The 17380-nt window shown below is 46.1% G+C and overlaps 1 protein-coding gene across 1 annotated transcript; it reads left to right on the top strand.

Annotated features, from left to right (window-relative positions):
• The first annotated feature begins 9598 nt into the window (after positions 1-9598).
• LOC104529742 (forkhead box protein O4) lies at positions 9599-10816 on the top strand. The gene has a single exon (XM_029086538.1). It carries the CDS (start codon positions 9674-9676, stop codon positions 10814-10816), a length of 1143 nt encoding a protein of 380 aa, XP_028942371.1. The 5' UTR covers positions 9599-9673.
• The last annotated feature ends 6564 nt before the right edge of the window (positions 10817-17380 follow it).

Below are 17380 nucleotides of genomic sequence, written 5' to 3'. Positions count from 1 at the left end.
ATTCTTTGTCACCTGCCTGCGCTCCGGCTCTGTATAAATAACTCGTTCATAGCAGGCATTCTTGGCTTTCAAGAGGCTCCCTTTAAAAAGGGTGCTGTGTCCCGGAGCAGGGCTGGTGCTGTGGCCATGCAGGGATTGAGGACCTGTGCTGGAGTTTGGAAAAGGGAAAGCAGGTACTGCTCCAGAGGCTCAGTGTTGTCTTCTCCTCTCGCTCTGGGAACAGGCACCTGCACAGTTCTGTTGAAAGAGCTGAACTCCGTTTCCATCTTCTGCAGGTGGCAGCCTGGTGTTCCCATTCTCTTTAGTCAAACGAACTCCAGCAAAGAGAAAGGGAGATGGGAGAGCTGGCTTGCCCGATAGTCCCTCAGGTTGTCCTGATATATCCCAGTGGATGCCACGGTGACTGGAGTCTGAAGAGCGTGATCTATTGCTCTCGCTGCAGACGGGAGTTGTGTTTGCAGTGTCCCTCTCCATTTGTGGTGGTGGTTGGCAGTCTGTCCGTGCTGCAGGTCTGCAGCAGCTTGAGCCAGTGTGGTTTGGGGCTTCCGTGACTCCAGCCACGTGTTCTTCTGCCTATGTGACGAGTTGTAAGTCAGCACAGAGAGTTAATTTGGGGGGAAAAAACCAAACCAAAACAACCCCCCGCTTTTTCTGGCAGGTTAGCTTTCAGCTGGCTCAGCTCTCTAAGTGGCACACCATGTGGTTGCATGAGTGCAAATGCTTGCTCGAGAGAGGGTAGGAACGTGGTGAGAGGAACGCAGCTGTCACAGCTCAGCCTGGCACAGCTCGGTAAAAACTTTTCGCCTTTCCCATTTGTCTTTCTCACTGACAGCTCCCAGAGAGTGCATGTAGTTTGACTAAAACTGACTTCTCCCCCCCACTTTGGAAGATTGAATCCCCCTCAAGCCCCCAGATTGAATCCTACTTATTAAATTCTGATTGGGAAGAGTGCTTGGGTGCATTTTCGTTCTCTTCAGAAGGTTTGGTGTCTCACTGGAAGATAGTTCTTGCTTCCTCAGGCTAGGTGTGCTCTCCTGGTCCTGCTGCTGCTCTGTGGAGTCGCATTATTTTGGCAGACAGTTTATGAAACTGGTGGAACACCTCAGAAATGTGTCTGTATCTGTTTGGCAGTGGTGCCTGAGACTGAAGTTCGGTGTGGCTTCTGAAATGCATCCCCAGATACCATGAGGAGGGTGGAACATAGTGAAGTGTCCTGTGGACTGGATGCTGGATGTTCTTTTGTTATATTGATGCGTATGTAACGGCACCATCAGTCTTTGGTTTTACTCTGTGTTTTAATCATGTATCACTTTGGGGAAATGTACAGCTGGGTGATTTATCTTATAGGAAAGCAGAGATGAGAATTTGTGCCCATACAAGGGCTGAGGTCCCTGCTCAGATGCTGTTGCTGTAGCTGTTCTGCAATGACTTTCCAGCATGAAAGTCATTTGTAGTTTTTCAGCCTGGGAATGGACTAACTTAAAGTGGCTTTAGTAGGGGAAGAGAACAGAAACTTCTTGTCAGGAACAATGAGGGAGGGCAGAACGACAGCAGCTGTGGGTGGGAATCAGCTGCCTTCTGATTAGGGCAGTTAAAAACACTTGACTTTAACCAGCAAACAGAAAACCATCATAGAAAGAAGCACAGCTGAAACTGTTTAAATGCCAGGGAAAATTACTGTAAAAACTTGTTTTCATTTTTAGCAAATGTTGTCAAAGTTTGGGTCGGTATGTAGGGAGTGTGTGGTTAATCTCAGGTGCCCAGGAGAGGCAAAGGGGGTTGTGGGCTATTCCAGCTCTCCGCTTTCTTCCCTGCTCACTCCCAAATCCTGTTGGCAGGCTTGGCTGGACGTGTGCCCCGTCACATGTGACCGCAGAGCTCTGACTTCCAGACTGGCTTTATCTTAACACGCAGTTATACAGATTTGCAAGAGGTTTTGTTTGTTTTGCTTCCTTTAGTCTATTTTCATCAAGGTGCATTAGGTGAAGGCAGGTTAGACATTTAGTGGTTTAAAGATGTGGAATAAATGAAATCGGCTCGATTTGATTTTGTGGGCTTAGAGTAAATTTAATAGGTGCATGTTTTATATTTAAGATAAACTGGATAAATCAAAGATGTCTCTCCAGCTGAGGAATGGACCTGCCTGTTTTTTTTGTTTTCACTGTTCCTTGGTATTTTTAGAGCTGTGAAACTCTGCTTGCATCTTTTTTTAAGTTTGTAAAGTAAAAGAAAAAGTGGGTTGTCTTAGCTTTATTGATTTCTCCGTTTTGAACTGGATGTGTTTGGATGAAGGAACTTAATGTGGAGCTGCTGATAAATGCTGATGCAGCATTTTGGTGCCTGCTAAGATAGTACTGCAGCTCCTGGAGTTTTAGTATCTCTGTGTTGTTTGAGCAGAGCCATACTGATAATGTGTCCTATTTGTATGTAGTGTAGCTCTAATAGAGAATTTTAAAGGGGAAATTAAAAGAAACATGCCTTTAAAAACATATTTTTTAATCTGCTTTAGTTAATATAAACCCCATCAACTCATTGTTGCTTCATAATGACTTTACAGCTGTCCTGCCCCACTGTACAATTGGGGGAAATCCAGCTGTTCCACAGACTGCCAGGGTGTAACCTCTGTGAATTCCGGAAGAATCTGTGTTTTCTAGGAAGGTGCTGTTGTTGAAGGGCTTCAATTGCTTTTTAAAGAGCAGCTTTTCTGGGTGTGCAGCCTGTCCCTTCCCCGCAGTAATTCAGCTGAAGTTAAGAATTAACCAGCCCGAAAGGCAGAAGTGTCCTTGCCAGGGGTGTGTCGCGGGGCTTCTCTGTAATCCTCCCCTCCGCGGATAAGAGGATAATTCCTTCCAGCTTTGAGATTACTCGTGGGAGGAAGGTGTTGAGGGTTTTGGATAAAGTAGAAGTGCATAAACCCCGCTGGAGCAGTTGGCACTGGTTGTTGTATTTCTCGCATCCGTGAGTATGAGCAAGTTTGAGACAGCGAGGAGCAACGTTAAGGACTCGTCTTTCTCAGTGAAACATCCTGTGTATTCTCCCAAAGCTGCTGTCTTTCCCTTTGTAGGATACAAAATTATGTGAACACTTATTTTGGTAAAAATTAAAAGTCTGTAGCTCGTTGGCATGTTCAACCAGCTTTTGTGGTTTGTTTTTTTTTTCTGTAGTCAGATCTACAAAAAAGCAATGGTCAGTTTCTAAAATAGTCACATTAGCTGTTTGCTTGTGTCTCTCTGGACTGTGCTGGAGTCTCCCTGTATCCTTGAAGATTTTTTGGCTCAGACTTGTCAGAATTGTAGCTTCTTACAGGTAAAGGCCCAAATCACTATCAGGAGAGCTTTCTTTAATTTCACAAAGAAATCCTTTCTCTGGAAAGGAACATCTGGTGGGACCGCTTTACACAGGTTTGCTTTTGACTCTTGGTAATGGTAATTTCAAGACGATGGTTTGAGAAGACATTCAAAAATTTCCCTGTCTTTGCTTATTGAGAAATAACTGATTTTCATGCCAGAAAGCAAAAGGAAACATAAAGCTTAAACTCAGCATCTTAGCTGTGAGCAAAGGATACTTCTGCCTGACCTTCAGCCCGCTGCGGGTTTGTGCATGGGGGATGCTCAGTCTGGAATCTGGGTCTCTCTGTGCTGCACAGAGCCGTCGACGTCAGTCTGAGAAGAAAGAAGGCTGCTTTCTGTTGCCCATGCTGAGAAAGCCCATGGTGTTTACTCCTAAGTTCACATGCCTGAAATTTTACAATTCCCCGTTAAACCTTCTGGTGCTAAAAAATGAAGAATTGTGTGTTAGTCTTTAGTGATGTTGTAGGTGCTGCTTTCTGTTAAGTTGGGATTATTTTGGTTTCTTGGAAGTTGCTGCCCTGCAAGGGGAGGGAGGGTCTGGCTGTTGAAATCCAGAGTAGCTGGGGTTAGGGTTAGACTGCTGGACTCTTGCCATCACCTCATATGCCCCCAAGTGCATTTATGAGGTGTTAGTGATTTGCTTAGTCCTGGCAGCAGCGATATGTTCTCTGTCCCAGCTGCTGACAACCTCACTGGCTTCCCTTAACGCAGAGGAGAAAATAACCAACAGAAGCTGAACCACAGTTGTTCAGAGGCTGTGGTGGAGTCTAGCATGGAAACCAGAGGAGCACTGGGTGGCTTTTGTCCATCAGTCTTTCTTTTAACAGAGTCTTTTTACCTTTTAATTCCATTAGTCCTTAAATGATCTGGCCTAGGTGAGGGCTTGGTGAAGAAGAGGGAGGAAGGCAGCTGGGCATGGCAGGGTGCTGTAGATGGGAGGACAGTGAAGTGCTGGGTGTGGAAGATGAGGCTGGTGGCAGTCCATAGGAGCAGGACAATGGTGTGAGTGTGGGGTCACCAGATGTGCTATTTTTCAGGTGGGATAAAACTTACCAACAAGTGGTCAACTGTGATGAGGGCCCACGATTGCAATGTAGTGACACATGCTTAGCCCTCCTTCAAGTGACAACAGCCCCTTCTCCCAAACAAGGTGTAATGCCCAATATAAGTATGGAAGTGCAAGATTTTGTGGTTTTGTTGGTTTTTTGGTTTGTTTTTTTTTTTCATTTGAAGCCTTATAGAGTGTAATTGCCCCCCTCAGAAGTGGGGGAGGGCTCGTCTTTTGGCAAAAATCCATCTGCCCTGTGCAGTGCCAGTCAAATTACCTGAAGATTTTGCTGCTGCTCTTTCCTGCTCCCTGCCAGTTTGTTCTGGAAAGCTGGTTTGCTGAAAGATTGTTCCTTGCAGCACAGCTTAACTTTCCAGGCAGTCCTTGGAGAATGCTGCTCCTGGGCTGCTGGTAATACTTGTTCCAACAAGTTCCTTCTGCTCTATCTAATCCTTAACAGCTTTTGTTGTATGTGCCTGCATGTCTTGGTAAACTTGTACATTGCCTCAGTCTTTGATTTTTAGGGAGCTGGGATTTTCTTCTGGGATCCATTGAAAGATTACAGAAAGGAAAATGTTATTCCTAAGATACAGCTCCCCGTCTGCCAAGCTTGACATCTCTGCTCACATGTGCCTTCTGGAAGGGAATTGCTTGGGAAATGTTTTAGCTCTCTGGCTCTGGAGCAGTTGTTTACTTGCTGGAGCATAACTCTGCAAAATCTCTGCAATGGAGACTTTTTCCCGAAGCCTTTGGAGCCAAGTGGCCCGGTGAGTGCTGAGACAGGCACTGATCAATGCAGCAGGTGGGGCATTCCTCCCTTGCAGCCTCCCAAGAATGCCATGGCAAATGATAATTCAGCACAATTACAGGTCTGGCTTTGGAACACGGCCCTGTGCTGAGATGTGACCGTGTTCTTTGTGTGCCTTGGAGGCAGTGAGACTGTGTTACAGGCAGCTGCAGCAAATGCATTTTTTGGTTGTTGTTTGCTTGTTTCTGTCACTCATTCTTGAGATACTTTTTGTTAAGAAATCTGGTGCCTCCGTGGTTTGTAGTAGAAACTTGGTGTTTCCCAGGAGAATGTCCCTGGAGCTAGGGAGCAGTGACTGAAAATCCAGACAAATGTGGGCAAGCACAAGATTTTCAAGGATAGGTACCATTTCTTGTGTCCTTCTCAGCGTAGCTCGTGCTTGGCCCCCTGAGCACTCTGCTAGGGCAGTTCATGCACCACTGCTGCATGGACAAGCTCCTCCAGGCTTGACCTCCACAAGAGCCACCTCCTGCTCCTGTCACATCAGTGCTTAAAAGAAAGTACCTCACAGGAGGGTGAGTTTAAGCTGCTTTTTAGTGTGAGGAACCTTAAAGTCTGAATGAACCATCCTGAATGTTCTGACCTGCTCTGAGTGAAACTCCAGTTTTTTGGTAGATAAGTTTGGTCTTTCTTACAAAGCCATGTAGTCCCCTGGAAAGGCTGTCACTGGCATTCTGTCTGCTTCAGGACCCACTTGTGTGTTTTCCACAGTATCTCAGTGTCTGTGGCAGTTACCCAGAAGGCTGACCGGGCAGGATAATTGCTTGGTTGTGCCACCAGCTCCTGTGGCTCATGGCTCATCCTGAGACCAAAGCACTGGTCAGTGCTGGGCTGGGTCCACAGCAGCACTGACACTGGTGTGGGGGCAGGCCTGGTACAATGGCAAGGAGTGTTCCTGCCCTTTAAGTAGATCTAGGAGATTTTATCAAAGAAGGTTTAATGTGGTAACTGAGAATTAGGAGATGGTTTGTACATGCTGCTAGCCACGCTTCTGTGTCTGGTCTGTATACCCGAGCTTGTACACAGCTAGTGAGTGATCTACCCTTCAATGTACAAAAATATCTGTAGCCAAACTTCAGTTTTTTGTGTAATATCTGTAATTAATTTCAGAATGGTTTTGTCTGAATGTGGTTTACAGGAATCATCTTCGATCTGTGACGGATTGGAGACACAGACTGGCATGTTTTTGCACCCCAATACTTAACATACAGCCTTAAGAACTTCTATGATACCTGAATAAACAGCACTAACCACCCCTAACTAGTTGTTGAAGAGGTCCCTAAGGATTTGAAGGATTCCTCTTCCTTCGGATCATGCTTGTTTATGGTCACAGGTGTTGCAGAGCCAAGGCCTTGTGTGGATTGCAGGTGCTCAGGCCAACTGGGATCCTCCCACACTGCTGAAGTTGAGCATCTGAAAAGTTCATGTCATCGATATGTTTCTGGTTTGAGTTGCTTAACATGGAGAAAGAAATACGTCAGGGTTGCCTGGGTGACTGAACTCTGTCATTTCCTCTGCTGTCAGGTTTGACCTGGAGTTCTGTGATTATTTTAGCGTAACTGATTTGTTTCTCACTTTCTCAGTGAGGTTTGAGGGTGCCCTGTGTATGCTGGGTGTATTAAATCATTCTAGCAGATGCCTTTTTGTGCTGGAGAGTGTGTGACACCCAAATGTGATTCCCCTGTGCTGTCTCCCAGCACCCAGCCCGGTAGGTGCGTCGGTTCAGTTGTGTTTTGGGACTCTCTGGACTTGAGTTTCCAGTAGGCTTGAGCTTGAGCTCAGTTGTGCAGGTGTGTTATGGCTCTGGGTGCTGTGGCTGTGGAGTGAGCTGCTTCCAGACTCTGCAGGAGAGGTGCAAAAGTGAATGCAAAATTCAGGCATTGCAGTTTTGACAGCAGTTCACCCCAACGTAAGAAGTGTTTGGGTTTCATCCTCTGCCTCCAGCCATACGTTCTCTTCTCTTCTTGGTTTTTGATGCTTGACCCTCACAGTGAGGCAGTTCCAAAACCAGGCAGAGATAAAAGAGGCAGGAAAAGTAATTTTCAAGGAAGGATGGGGCTGTTTTTTGGTTGAGTTGACAGTGAACCAGCTCGTAGGGTCACAGATGCTTGTGCTATGGGAGGAGGAGAGTCTGAAGATGAGGAAGGAAGGAGTGGTACAGCAATTATCTGTTTCTCCAGCTATTAGCCATTGTGTCAGTTTTGCAGCAACATGTAAAAGCCCTTTGAGACTGTTTCATAAAAGGTACCAGGCTTTGTATATCTGTGTTTGTGTGAGTCCTAGTCTTTCTCCAACATGTCTTATTTCAAGCTACTTTTCATCCAAAAAACTAGAAAACTAGTTACTAAAATTGTCACTTATGATACCCAAGGTGGTGCTAGTTTTCTCGAGGTTTCAGTGTGAAATGCTTGCACCAGTGCAGTGTGCTTTTGCTGACACAGGAATTAAAACCTGGCTATAGCCATGCCTGAGAAGAAAATGGAATATAGTTAGTTGTGAAATCCTGTACCTATCGGTTTAAAGTTCCATTTTAGTACATGGAGCTAAAAACGGGTGGTTGTGAGGCTCAGAGTGTGTACTGTGTGTGCAAGCTACTGAGTCATTCCTGACAGGACTGAGTGTCAAGAGTTCACAGGTTACTTTCAGGAGAATAAATGAAGAATTAGTGACAAACTAGTGGTTCTTTCTGCTGCAGCAGAACACGTTCAAAGTCATGCACATCTACCTGGGAAAAGCAGGGGGATTCTTTGGAAATTAAAGCAGCAGCCTTCCAGGAGACAGGGTACCAATCTGAATTACTTTTTTTCAAGACTCAAAGGAGAAGAAAGCTTTACTCGGAGAAGATGCCAGGCAGGAGTGTTGTATATCTGTTATTGTGAACAACTCAAATAATAAAACCATGTAAGAAGCATTGACTGACACATGTTCTGTCAGGCCCTGGCTCTGCAGTAACCCTTGGGGTGCTCTCCAAGTAAAAAGCATTTGTATCCTTTGATTCTGATCACAACAAGCAGCCACTCTTCTTCAAGTCCTCAACAGCCAGAGGATAAAATGAAAGCTAATGCAGAACAATTCTCACATCTTCTCTCTCCGTGGAAACTTTCCACTTTGCCTGTATTGTTTATCTACATCTGCTTTGTTCTGGGACAGTACTTCTGGTGAGGTGGCCAAAATTAGCATGGTGAGGACTTGTCTGAGAGGAAAAGGGTGGGGAGAGGGAAAGCAGTAGGCAGGAAAGAACTAGTGTTGAGAGGTAGTGGGAAAGGATGATAAAAGCACAGTTAACTTCTTTCAGAATTAAGAGAACATGCATGAAAGCTGCATATATACCTTTAGTTTGTATGAAAAAGGTGTTGCTCTTGGACTGCTGTTACGCTACCAGTGTAGCCCCTTTTAATGATGTGTAATCTGACCATCTGAACAAATTAAATGCAATTATCAAACAGACAAATGCAGGACACAGACCTCAAGGGGAGTTTATGGAGGATCTGCTCAAACAATGAGGTTATTGCTTGCTGATTCTGAAATGCTGGGGATTTTATCAGTTGCCAGGTGAAAATTCAGTTTGATGGTGGTGTTACAGATATCTTACCTTGCAGCTTCCAGCAAAGCTAAACCAAAAGAAGGGAGTTGGGGGAGGCGAGGAATGTGTGCCTTGCCAAAAGGAAAGATGGGAGAGGCTAAAACTGGCCTGTACAGCGTGGGAGCGCCCTGTCTGCTGCACATCTTACCCCACTAGAAACACACACAGAGGAAAGCGTTCTGCCTTCTTGCAGTGAGGCCAGCAGGCTCCAGGATTACTAGGACTCTTGTTCCACAAAGTTTCTCTCTTGTTTCTCAGGTTCTGGGATGAAGATGGTAATGGGCATACTGAATTAGAGGTGTTTTGCCATTTCTCCTCAGCCAGTCTGTTTGATTCACTGCTGTGCTGTGCTCGAATCCGTCTGAAAGCTAGCTGTGTGAAAACTAAAAACTTGAGCTGGGCTTATGCTGCCTGACGGGGTTGGCAGAAGGGTGGGAGTAGCATTAGCTCAAGTTCAGTCAGGCTCATGTTGAAGTTGCAAGCTGTATTTGGGAATTTGCTTGCTTGCTTGCTCTGTGTTATACTTAGTTTTTGAAGATTCTGTGTGGTCTTGAAAAGTTCTTTTGTATTAGTATTTTGCTAGTTGGAAGCTGCTAGTTGTCATGGTAGTTTCACCCTTGGTGCTCCAGTGAGGCATGGCACTGCTTGCTAGTGCTGTCAAGCATGTTCAAGCAGAAATAGCAGGTTTTTATGGGCAGGTCTTTGTTATAACTTCTCTGTAGACTGTCTGAATGCATTTATGCTTGTGAGGTTTCTAGGTGTGTCAACTGTCAGGTTCTCATATTTATTTATTTATTTTTCAGAACTCCATTAGACATAACTTGTCCCTGCACAGCAAGTTCATTAAAGTCCATAATGAAGCCACAGGGAAGAGCTCTTGGTGGATGCTCAATCCTGAGGGTGGTAAAAGTGGAAAAGCACCAAGAAGAAGAGCTGCCTCCATGGACAACAGCAGCAAACTCGCAAAGGTCAGAGGTAAAGCATCCAAAAAGAAGCCTCCTCTCCAGTCTGCTCCAGAATCCACTGCTGACAGTCCTGGCTCCCAATTCCCTAAGTGGCCTGGGAGCCCGTCTTCAAGAAGCAATGAGGACTCTGATGTGTGGAACACCTTCCGGCCTCGAACCAGTTCCAATGCAAGCACCATTAGTGCCAGGCTTTCTCCTATCCTGACGGAGCAGGATGACCTTCATGATGAAGAGTTGCTTCCTTCTCTAGTGTACTCCAGTGCATCCAGCAATGTTCCACCAACTGTGACTGAGGAGCTTGAGCTCATTGATGGGTTAAATTTGATGTCTCCCAGCTCATCTGTGTTATCTACCCAGCAATCTGCCTCCAGTGGTCAGATCCAGAGAGATTCCAGCTTTTCCTTGCGGAGCCCAAATGCGGCTGGTCAGACGACTACTTTTGGCAATTCCCTGTTTAACCCTGTTGATATCTCGCTGCAAAGTTCTGTCAGCCATTTCTCTGGCCCTCAGACCTTGGAAGCTCTTCTGACACCCAGCTCTCCGCCTCCAAGGGATGTTATGATGACTCAGGTGGATCCAGTTCTCCCACAGACTGGTAACAGGATGAGCAGCCGAACTCTTCTGCTTCTAGGTGGACAAGCTGCCCAGAGTAAGTTGAGCTCAGGCAATGCACGAGGGAAGCCTACAGAGCAGCAGGCAGAACCAGTCGGTGCCAGCGTTTTGCCATCAACACTTCCCTTAGTAACATCCCCTCAAAACACTGCCAGCATCACCAGTGTGAAGGCTCCAGTTTCTGCAACAACTGCCCAGCCGGTTCAGCTGGGAAGTCCACTGCTTCTTTCTTCTGGTAGCCCTGCTCCCTTGGGATTGAGCCAGGACAGGCTGCCCACTGACCTAGACATTGACATGTACATGGAGAACCTTGAATGTGATATGGATTACATAATCAACAGTGAACTCATGGATGGAGAAGGACTGGACTTCAATTTTGAACCCATTCTGTCTACTCCCAGCTATCCCAGCACCTCACAGGCCTCCAACCATACCTGGGTACCAAGTTAACTTCAGGAGCACAAAAAGGTGGGTGTGGTTACGTACAATGCTACAGCCCTGTCTGGGATGGTTCCTGTGCCCACCTCTTTGTGGGTGCAGATACCTCTTTGTAAGTGTAGATACTCTGTGAGTAAAAAGCTTCTGGGAGAGCCACGTTCCCTTTTAGAAGGAGAAAAAGCTGTGTAAAAGTGGGTGGATTTAACGTACCAGGTAGTAAACTCCTTTATGGAGCAGAGCAGCATGAGTGGAACTCCTGTTGTCTCTCATTACCAAAGATGACTGCATTGCAGGACGTTGGTCTCTGCCATGCAATGCCTATAGCTCTGAAGTTGACATGAGAATATGTATATGCTAATTCCATAAATGAAGACATGATCCTGTACATACAGAACACTTGAACTGAGCCAAGCACACGCTGTATTTCTATCTGTATTATTATGATCCTTGCAAAATTCTCTAGTATGTGTAGCTGCAAAGCGTGTCTGTGTCACGCCTGCCTGCTCTCCCGTGTGTAGCAGGACACAATCACTCTCAGCTATCAGACCTGCCCTTAGCTGGGATAGTGTGTGTAAAGGCTGGTAAGCTGGTTCATCAGCATTAACTACTGAATTGCTTCTGTACCCATTCCTGGAACAGGATTTGGGAGCATGCGGTGTGGATGGAGGTGGAAGGAGGAAGGATGTGTTAGTGCTGTCACACACACAGCAAAGCTGCCTCTTCAGTGAGCTTTCACATTTGCACAGAACTTTATAGAGTCAGTTTGGCAAATAGTGTATGTGAGGATAAGAGTTAAAATAATCTTATTCTCTGAGGATGTGACAGCCTGATTTGAAGGTCTTTAACCACTGAGGCAGTTGAAGAATTAGAGGAATGGAGCTGAAGACTTACTTCACAGTTGGAGCTCAGTTAGCTAACAGAAAATGGACAGTTTCTTTTATGGACTCAAGTTTCTTAGAAAGGGGGAACAGGGTGCATGTGGAGAGAAATGGGAGTGTTCCTGGAGGCCAGAAGGGACCCTGAGAAGAGGAGGCAGAATGTTTTCTCAAACTTACAAGTTCCAAAACCAAGTGAGCTGCAGACATCAGTGTCTGTGAGGAGGTCAAGACTGTGTCATCTCTCCCGTCTCTGAATCTGTCACTGCAGTGAGTTATTAGAGTTCCTGTCTGGCAATCACCGTGCAGGGAAAGCATGGCTGCCACTATATATTGTTCCAGCGTGCCAGGGTTTTTTCCTTTCATATCCTCTCTGTGTTTTTTCCATGTTAAATTCACATTGGCAAAAGCTGCTCTAAGTGATCACTAACCTAAAGCTGTCCTTCTGAGTAGTTACTGTGGATTTAACCTGTAGCCTTCCGGGTCAGTTATGAGTGTAACTCTGAGACAAAGCTGTTTATCAATAAATCACTCTGATTTGAACAGCCAGAATGAAACTGGAGCTGGGTAAATATTTCTCCTTGTAGGCAAGGGAAGATCTTTAGGAATAAGTGCTTAGTCTCTCTGCAGCACTTGGGAGGACACAGGGTAGCTGATGTTACCCATGGTGCTCAAAGCTGACATGACTTTATCCCCTTCTTGCAAGTTAAGAGCTTGCCCACAGCTTCCCCAGGAGTCTGCTTGAACCCTGTGCTCTTTACTTGGAGATTAGAGATCAAACACTGAAACTGTGCCTCTGTTGCAATGCAACACCCACAAACCTAGCTAGTAGCCAACAGAGGAAGAAAGTCAGCGTGTGAGTACTTTCCTTGACTAGGAAAAATATAAATTGTACAATTCCCGCTGCTGTTGTCTGGTAGGTGCAGCTCACTGAGCTGGAAGCCTGCCACTCGCTGGCTGAGGCACTGGATGTGCAAGCCCTGCAGAGTGACTTACGGGAGCCTCAGTGAGCGAGGTCATGGACGAAGGGCAGCCGTAGCTGGAATCAGACTGTGGCATTGCAGGTGCTCAATCACAGGCAACCATGCTGCCTTCAGCACTTCATACAAGAGTCCTTCATTCCGGCTGTGGGAAGTGTGGGTGGCCACCTGGCTCTCTCTGAGCAACTCAGGGACTTTGGGCTTGCTCATCTATCTCTGTGTTATGTATTTCTGCAAGCCAGTAGGAGGGATACCTGGGAATAGAATTGCCTTTCGTACAGTGGTACAGTTTGTGGCTCATTGATGAGTGTAAAGTCCGTCCAGTCTTCTGGTGGATGTTAGTTAATGATCTTGAGTTATTCAGTTAGACTCCCCATAGCTTCATAGCCTGGAGAACTCTATCACTTGCCCAGCTTGGTCTGGACTCATGGTTTTCTTGCTGTGCTCGATCTAATTCCCTTTGGTCCAAACACTGTATTTTTGTCCACCAGAACATTAATCAATAAAACACCCATCAACTTGCAATTTCCCAAAATAGCCTGTTGCTCTGACTTCTGTTTTAAGTTACTGGCTTTTCTTGTTTAGAGCTCATTCCCTCTTGTGGTTTCTTTCCCTTTTGACAAGTTTATTTCATGCTTACTACTACTGAATGCAACTGGTTGGATGTCCTGCATTTATCTTGCTCTTCTTCCTTCCAAAGTGGATCATAGACCTACAGTGGAGGTTTTATGTTAATGTCTTAAGTCTGCTTAGACCTATTCCAAGGCTTGTTTGAACGACTTGTGGAAGCTTCGTTGAGGTGAGGCAGAAGACCTGAGAAGGGATCTTTAGACTTGCAGGGGAATGAGATATCTATAAATGTTTCATCATTTGTAGGTAGATACAGGATTTCTTTAGTGGATGAGCATGATCAGTTTCAGTGTGTGATCTCTAGAATCCCTTTTCTTAGTCTTTTCCCTAACAACTGATATTTCTGGTTGCTTAAAGTGAAGAGTAATTTTCTTCTTCCTTGCTGCTTTCCTGCAATGCCTCTGCTGTTAGCAGAGTCCTTCTTTAAACCTCCTTACCTTGAAGAGCTTTTTTGGTGCCATCAGCTTACAGGAGGAGTGCTAACTTTTTACCTTTGTGCTTGTGTTTTGTCTTCCTGTCTCAATCGTACTCTGAAGCTTGGAGCTGAGCAGTTGCATCCTCCACTTGACTCTCCACTGATCGAGGTCTCTTGTGATCTGTGTTTGTTCCTTGCTGGAAATTAGCAAGCTTTGAGCAGCAGGGGGCTGATTGATAGTAATTAACTCCTTATCTATGTATCCAGGATTCCCACTGAAGCTGAGATCTAACCATTCACTCTGTTTTTCTTCTTCCTAGTGTCCTTCAGGTTTTGAACATCGGGTTCTGACTTCACTTCCCACCCCTGGCAGAGAAAAGAATGGAGCACATTGGATTTGGTTTCCCTGCACACCACGCCTCGGGCAGAAGGGGCTGCCCACCTGGGAGGAAGGGGCAACCCGCATCTGGCTGCAACAGGAAGAGTTTAAAGATAATAATCCTGTTATGTGCAACGGCTCTTCCTACAAACCTGACCCTGCCTTGGACCAGCTGGAGAAACCCTGGGCTGTACATGTCCAAAGAGGAGCCCTGGTAAAAACCTCGGCCAGAAGACTCTGTGCCAGGCAATAGCATTTTCCCATGTGAAGAGTTGTGTTTGCTGGAGGAATCTCTCAATGTCTGTCCTCTCTCTGCTATGGCAGAAAGTCTCCCAGTGCCTCAGACTCGTGGAGGGCTGGCTCTGCTCTCAACTCGGTTTGCCCTCTGGGGCAAAGTAGTTGGACGTTTTCATTAAGCCACCAGATGTGCACTTGGTATCCCACAGACTTGCAGAGGAGTTGGAAGGAGCTTGTTGGTGGAATCCCTGTGGGAAAAGGGTGTGCTATTTCAGGGGTTGGTTTCAGTGTGCCCATCTCCAGAGCAGCCATCATCGTTCTGCAGGGAAGGGTGGTGGTCATGGTGTAGAAGGCTTCCTCTTGTCCACCTGAGTGGAACAGGAGGACATTGAGTTTTTCACTGTGCCAACTGAGCCCCATTAAATCAGAAGCATGTTTCGAGAAGTCCCTTTGCTGTTCTCAGCACTTTCCTGATACACCAGGCTGCTGTAAAATAAGCACAGGTGCTAATAGCTGTTTCTGGGACAGAAAAACATCATTTTGAGTTTGTTTCAGATCTGTCTTTCTACAGCAGAGAAATGGAAAGCCTGGGTGTGGCCTTAACAGAGCCCTGGTTGCTTTTCAGAAGGGCATTTTCTATAGATGAAATATTTTTTTACTAATCTGGGAACTTTCTACAGTGAATATAAAGCCAATGTTAAGTGTGTCCCCTCCCATTAGGCGTATTAGGCATCTCTCCCTCTGAGAAGGTACCAGTGACAGACTTCTTTTTCAGAGCTATATTAGGAACAAACACGTTTGATAATGTATATGATTGAGGGGAAAGAATTGGCAGGTCCCTGTGGTTTCAAACCACCTTGGGGAAGAGTTGTACGTTATTGTAATCTATATGTAAAAGTAGCTGCAAATTACATAGAAGCTTTTCTAAACATTTTTAAATATATATTATATATTTTAATTGAAAATGAGATTATTGGATTAAAAAAAAAAACTCAACACATTTGCTGCATCTGTCCCCTTGATACTAGGTAACACTACAGTATGGGAGGGGACAGGCCTAAGGCATTTTGGGCCAAGAAGCTGAGAATGTTAATGGAAAAGCGGGAAGGGCATCAGCGTGTAACTGGGGAGGAGCTGCGCTCCCCAGAGCAGGCGGAAGGTGCCGGGGTGGCATGGCACTCGGCCACAGCTACTCAGTCTCTTTCTTCAACAGGGCCCTCCCACCAAGCCAAGGGCATGATGTTAGGGAATGCTCATCATTAACAGCGTGCTCCTTCTCAGCTCATCCCTTCAGTAGGTGAGCTGCAGCTGATAGGACAGATTCCTAGTTGGCTGAGAAGATGGTGTGGACTGGATCGTGCTAGATCTGCTGACGCCCTGGGTAGCCCTTATGGAGGGCACAATCAGTTGTATTTGGTAGTTCACTTTGGTTTCCAAAGAGTTTTGTTTTTTTCTTGATGAAGTTTTTGCCACTGCTGGGGATCTTGAAGCCTGTAGGTGCACCCCTGGGGTGTGCCTGGGATCATGCCCTCTCTTTGTTCTTGCAGGACACAAGCTAGGAGTCAGGAGGTTAGTTCAGAGCATTAGCTGGCATCTTCCTGTCACCCTTTTGGTGTTTGCAGTGGCAGGATCTGTGGGAGACATGGTGCTTTCATGGTGTTCTAGTAGACTTGGTCTGGCAGAAAGCCTCTCCAGTCCTTTCTGAAGGTGGTGGTGGCTTCTGTTGAGGAGGTTTGTATCATGCAGTGCAATGAGCCATACTGTTTTACCACCTCATCTTGCTCTGTTTTATGGGTTTCACTTCATTTTTGTTTGAGTGGAGATTGGAACAGGAGTGGTTTGTCTGGTTACCTGCAACAGGGAGTCTTCAACAGTCTTACCTGTAGCATGCTCTGCCATCAGAGCCTTTGAATAGTTGATAACCTTTGCTTTGAAAGCTGTGTTCATGACAGACCTCATGGTGGTATGTTTCAAATTTACCCACAATCTGCATGTCTGGCCACACCTCATTGTAACCAACAAACAAAAAAGCAGATCCTAAGCAGGGATCCCAGGTCCTGCAGACGTGAGTCATGGATGCACATTCTCACTGCAGTTAGTTCGTTACACAAATGGACAGATACCCTTTCCACAAACACCTGATGGCATGTGCCACGCATAAGAATTGGCCATTCTGGGCTGCAGTGGGATTTGTATTATTTGACACATAATATTGTCAGTTTAGGCCCTGAGGGGAAATTAATCCCTTGATCTCCAGAGCAAGTTGACTGGCTGCCTGTGCTTCACAGCCATCTAAGGACAAGACACCGGTATGTGTGGTCATCTGTGTGAATCTCTAGTTCATTTCTCATGAAAACGGAGCCCAAAGCAATAAAGGGACAATATTAGTAACCAGTGTTCAGACCTGCAAATCCATGGTGAGCCATTTCTGGCTGAATGAGTCTGTGGGGAAGAAGTGCTGTCTTCAGGCTGTTGCAGGGTGTCTCCTGGGTGTGACAGCACTGGAGACCTGGCCTGACCTCTGGCTGCAGAGGGTCTGGCCCTGAGCACTTGGGTGCTTCCCCAGGGAGATCTGACATACCCTTGGCTAGTACATATACATCCTCAGCCTGTTGGAGCTGAAGGAGCTGCAGCTGGGTACACCAAGGCTCATGGTGTTTGGTGCCCTACAGTGTGAGTTCATGAGAGACCCTGTCCTTTTATTGAGGAGTAGAGCACCTCTCTGTGTTTTTCATTGTTGTTGGTTTTGTTTTCCATCCTCCCAGGCCAGACTCCCGGGGAATTGCCTGTCCTGGGGACAGCACTGGAGACAGGAGCACCTCTGGCTGGAGTCCTGCTGTACCAGTATGCTGACAGTGATGTCTCTTGTCTTGCAGCAGTCCATGCAGGTGCTCTCTGTCTCCTCAATGCAGCAGGAGCTGGCAGTGGTTGGAGAAGCCTGAGAGCACACTAGTGCTGAGGATGGTGTTCAGAAGACTAACAGTGCTCCAGGAGTGCTCAGTAAACCGTGAATGTAATGTTGCAGGCTCAGGCAGGCAGCTTGGCTTCTCATTTGTATGT

Source organism: Antrostomus carolinensis, unplaced genomic scaffold, assembly GCF_000700745.2.
Source record: "Antrostomus carolinensis isolate BGI_N321 unplaced genomic scaffold, ASM70074v2 scaffold31508, whole genome shotgun sequence".
Taxonomy (NCBI): Eukaryota; Metazoa; Chordata; class Aves; order Caprimulgiformes; family Caprimulgidae; genus Antrostomus; species Antrostomus carolinensis.
Note: the sequence above shows the minus strand (reverse complement) of the source record. Positions and strands in the feature narration are given on the sequence as shown.

What these genes read in the sequence shown, in the direction of transcription:
- LOC104529742 (XM_029086538.1), top strand. Translation starts at nt 9,674, where the DNA reads ATGCTCAATCCTGAGGGTGGTAAAAGTGGAAAAGCACCAAGAAGAAGA.